Genomic DNA, 3,774 nt, shown 5'->3' with positions numbered 1-3,774 from the left:
ATAAACAAACGATTCTGAAACAATTAACCCTAACCCTAACTCTAACCCTAAACCTAGGGTTAGGGTTAGGGTTAAAGCAAATTTAAAATGAGAAAAGCAAATAAAACGAAGAATCGTTTGTTTATGTAGTCGGCACTTAATGTATATCGGCTGAATGGACGTCAGTGATTGGTTGAAATTATCGAAATAAGACAATTTTTTACATGAAATAAATTCGAATACAAAAATATTTTTCTGTTCTATAACACAAAATAGATAAGTATACGAAGTTTGAAAGTCTTTCGGTACCAAAAACACTACGTAAAACATTAATGAAAAATGTGGCCCCCGTTTTAAAAAAGATCCTAACAAACCTATCAAAAGACTTTGATGTCGAACTGAATAATGAAGTTTTAAGAGTGGCAATACTTGCGTGTACGTGTCTGAATCGCAAGTAAATTGAAATTTGTTGGTCATGGGAAGAAAAAGAACTACAACGACTTCGATCGATTGGTAGGTAGATAGATAAACAGACATAATTAGTACTGATTATCATTTATTAGTGCTTTGGTTTTATTCTTTTTTTGTATCAATCCGCTCATTTTATCCCGAAGGGAATTTAGCTGCTTTTGGACTATGTAGTTAATTTACTCAATCCCAAAGTAAGCTAACTGGAGAATCTTAAGAAAAAGGAAAAAGCTATTCAGAGATAAATGCCTATGCATTGTGGGGGTTCCCTTTTCATGCAAAAGTTGCCAGAAAGGCACCTCGTTAAAAAACTCCACCACCACCGTCACAGAAGGGTGGGACGATATCAGACATGCCCCTTTTGTTCCCCTATAAATCCGGTTATGTTTAGCAAACCCGAAATTATAAGGGAATTAAATCGTCCCCGTGACATCTGAACTTTTGTTCAAATAATAACTATATCGGCACAGGCATGGGTTGGTAATTAAGGAATTCACTTGGCAACCATGTGGTTTTTGTTTCAGTACCATTGCACGGCACCTTGATCGAGTGTCTTCTGCTATAGCCCCGGGCCAACCAATGTTTTGTGATTGAAATCAGTTGATGAAACTGTTAAAAGCCAGTAATGTGAGGTGGGGGCGTGCCTGTTTACCGTTTAACATGTTGTATTAATTCGTATACATTTCTGTAACTCAGTGGCTCAGCAAAAAGAGGAATAGAATATTGGAGCCGATTTAATCGAATAAACCCTTCAAGGTGATATTCCAAAGTGTCGATAAACAAGAGTCAAGGATGAAATTCAAAAAGGAATGCGGTTTCTATCTTCTGAATTCAGTGTTCAACCCAGAGAACTATACGTTCCTCTCAGCCTAAAATAGTTGCAGATAAGTGAATTCAATCTCACAGAAGAATGACAATGGTAAATATAGAACAATGATTAATTAAATAGTAAATGCATATATTGTAGAATGTATATAAAGAATTTGTAGAATAACGAAATATTTTTAGAATAAACCATAATTCAGATATTCATTAATACGTTTCTACTGATTCGAACGTGAATGTGTTAAATGCGGCAGCATTTTGTCTACGGAGAACATTCAGACTATGCGTTCACAAGTTATTTGATTCGTTGAAGTAAGAAGATTCCGAGACACCACAGTGTTTCGGTCTGGTTGTGCGTCTTCAAAGAAAGAGAAAAAGGCATTCAAATGTTTAATAAAATTATGGTTTTAATAAATTATGATGGCCAAGAAGAATGGATCTTCGATTTCTTTTGACCGCTTGAAGATTTTTTCTGTTCTCAATAGCTTGTTTTCAGATTGTCCATACAGATGTAGTTTTACATGCTGGTAACGAATATTGCATTCATTTTTTCTTTTCGAAAAAAATGAATAAAGAAGATTGAAACATTTAACGATAAATATTTTTAGGCAATGAAAGGAGTCCAGTGTCCTCACAAGTAGAAATTGTTTGCTGCCATGAAAACAGTATCGTAACAAGACAAGAGGACTGTGAAAATTTAATGAAAGCAAACAAACAAAAAGGAAGTATTTTTTTTTTTTTGAGAAAAATTAAAGATAATGATAAAATAATGAATTTTTTTAACAGCTTTTTTGCTTTCTTGCAACCACTTAAATATTTATAAATACAATTAAAATAATATTACCATAGTCACAGCTCTTGCTTTCGACCTGCCGTTAGAAAAAAACAGTCGAAGTGAAACGAAAATTTGAACTGTCAATAAAAGAAAATTATGAAATAAAACAATGTAGCGGAACGTTAAGAATTTAAAGAAATTGAGCTATGCACTCCGATATCTTTTCAAAGAAATGTTTCATACCTGCGGTGCTACATAAACTCGCAAGGAGCTAAGAAATACTCTACTATGCCTCTGAGTACGGAAGAATGGGCGCTTTTACTAGTGTATTGTGGTAGAAGGGCGGCAAGAGTGAGGATTGGTAGAGTACCGTTGGAGATAGATATGGAATGGTTGGTGTCAGCGGTAATATATAAATGCAAAGACAAGGTGGATATCATTAAAGTGGAGAGGTCGAGAGAAATCGAATGGTGGGGTTTTGGGGTAGAAATTCTAGTCCACATTACCCTACCGGACCTGCACAACATTGCTGAGGAATTAGTGCTTCCCGATGACACGCGTTTACGGATCGAGGTGGAGGGAAGGCAACCAGTATGCTACAAATGCAGAAGTAGAGGTCACATGCAAGCGGTGTGTCCTCGCAGAGAAATAATCGTAGAAGAAGACAAAATAGAAGAAACAGAGGTCTGTGAGGAGGAAATGGTACTGACCGAACAGGAAGAGGAAGAAGAAAAGCAGGAAGAGACTGAGGGGCATGGAGAAAAAAAGCGTATGCGGACTGAATCGCCGCCAAAGTCCCCAAAAACAAAGAAAAGGGAAAAGAATAAAAAGATGATGGAAGATGGAAATGATAGCGAGGAACAGAACGTAACTAAGAAAGATGGAAATTATAGCGAGGAACAGAACGTAACTAAGAAAGATGGAAATTATAGTGAGGAACAGAACGTAACTAAGATTGAAACCCAAGATACAAAGCAGGAAAAACAGTTGACAAGACAGGAGAGGTGGCTAGACTGGTGGACTGTGTTGATGGAACAGCAGGAAAAAGCGAAGGCAGAAGGAAGGATAATCGGAAAGGTAGATTTTTAAAATATTAGAACAATACTTTTCTACAATAAGGGTGTAGAAACGGAAAAAAAGAGAGCTAAGATAAAAGGATTGGTACGACTGAAATTAGAATCCGGAACGTTTGATGATGAAACAAAAGCAATAGTGGTGGCGGAATGGATAGCGAAGAAGCTGCGAGAAATAGACAGATTTGATTTCCAAGTAAGTGGGTTATATGTGGGCTACAACACTTTGCCAAGCGTCGTAACGGCGGAGGAGCTGAAACAATACATACTAATGAAAGAATAAGAACTGTATAAGAAAACTGTGAGCTTTGGGGGACTCGTACCCCATTCCATCATCATATTGTAATTTACTCATTTCATCTCATAATTCGATCTATGTACCCCACGTTTTGTGTTGTCTGTCCTTGTAATGTCCCCTTTCTTTGTAAATGAGGCCATCGTGCCTGTAATAAAGATTTACCTGTTATTATATTGTTGCCGTTTTGTTGGAATTGTTTTGTTGTTGAAAGCCATTGCTGAGGTGGTTTAATATGACTACCAGCTACGTAGCTGCAGCTAGCAGCGGCAGGCCGATCAGCGACATGGGAATGAGAGAGGTGAAGGTAGATATGGAAAATTTGAAGAAACATTTCAAATATTTGAAGAAGGAGGGAG

General features: G+C 37.0%; 1 protein-coding gene across 2 annotated transcripts in view; it reads left to right on the top strand.

Moving 5' to 3' along the window:
- Window positions 1-3,181, top strand: part of LOC106876213 (uncharacterized) — a 7,833-nt gene extending 4,652 nt beyond the window's left edge. For both annotated transcript variants that reach the window (XM_052968038.1, XM_052968037.1), the window contains exons 2-3: window positions 1,144-1,366; window positions 1,881-3,181. In XM_052968038.1, the coding sequence (XP_052823998.1) occupies window positions 2,336-3,136 (801 nt within the window). In that variant the 5' untranslated portion in view covers window positions 1,144-1,366; window positions 1,881-2,335 and the 3' untranslated portion in view covers window positions 3,137-3,181. The remainder of the gene's footprint in view (window positions 1-1,143; window positions 1,367-1,880) is intronic.
- The last annotated feature ends 593 nt before the right edge of the window (window positions 3,182-3,774 follow it).

This window comes from Octopus bimaculoides, chromosome 5, assembly GCF_001194135.2.
Source record: "Octopus bimaculoides isolate UCB-OBI-ISO-001 chromosome 5, ASM119413v2, whole genome shotgun sequence".
Taxonomy (NCBI): Eukaryota; Metazoa; Mollusca; class Cephalopoda; order Octopoda; family Octopodidae; genus Octopus; species Octopus bimaculoides.
The sequence above is the reverse complement of the archived record's forward strand: the minus strand, read 5'-3'. Positions and strand labels throughout refer to the sequence as shown.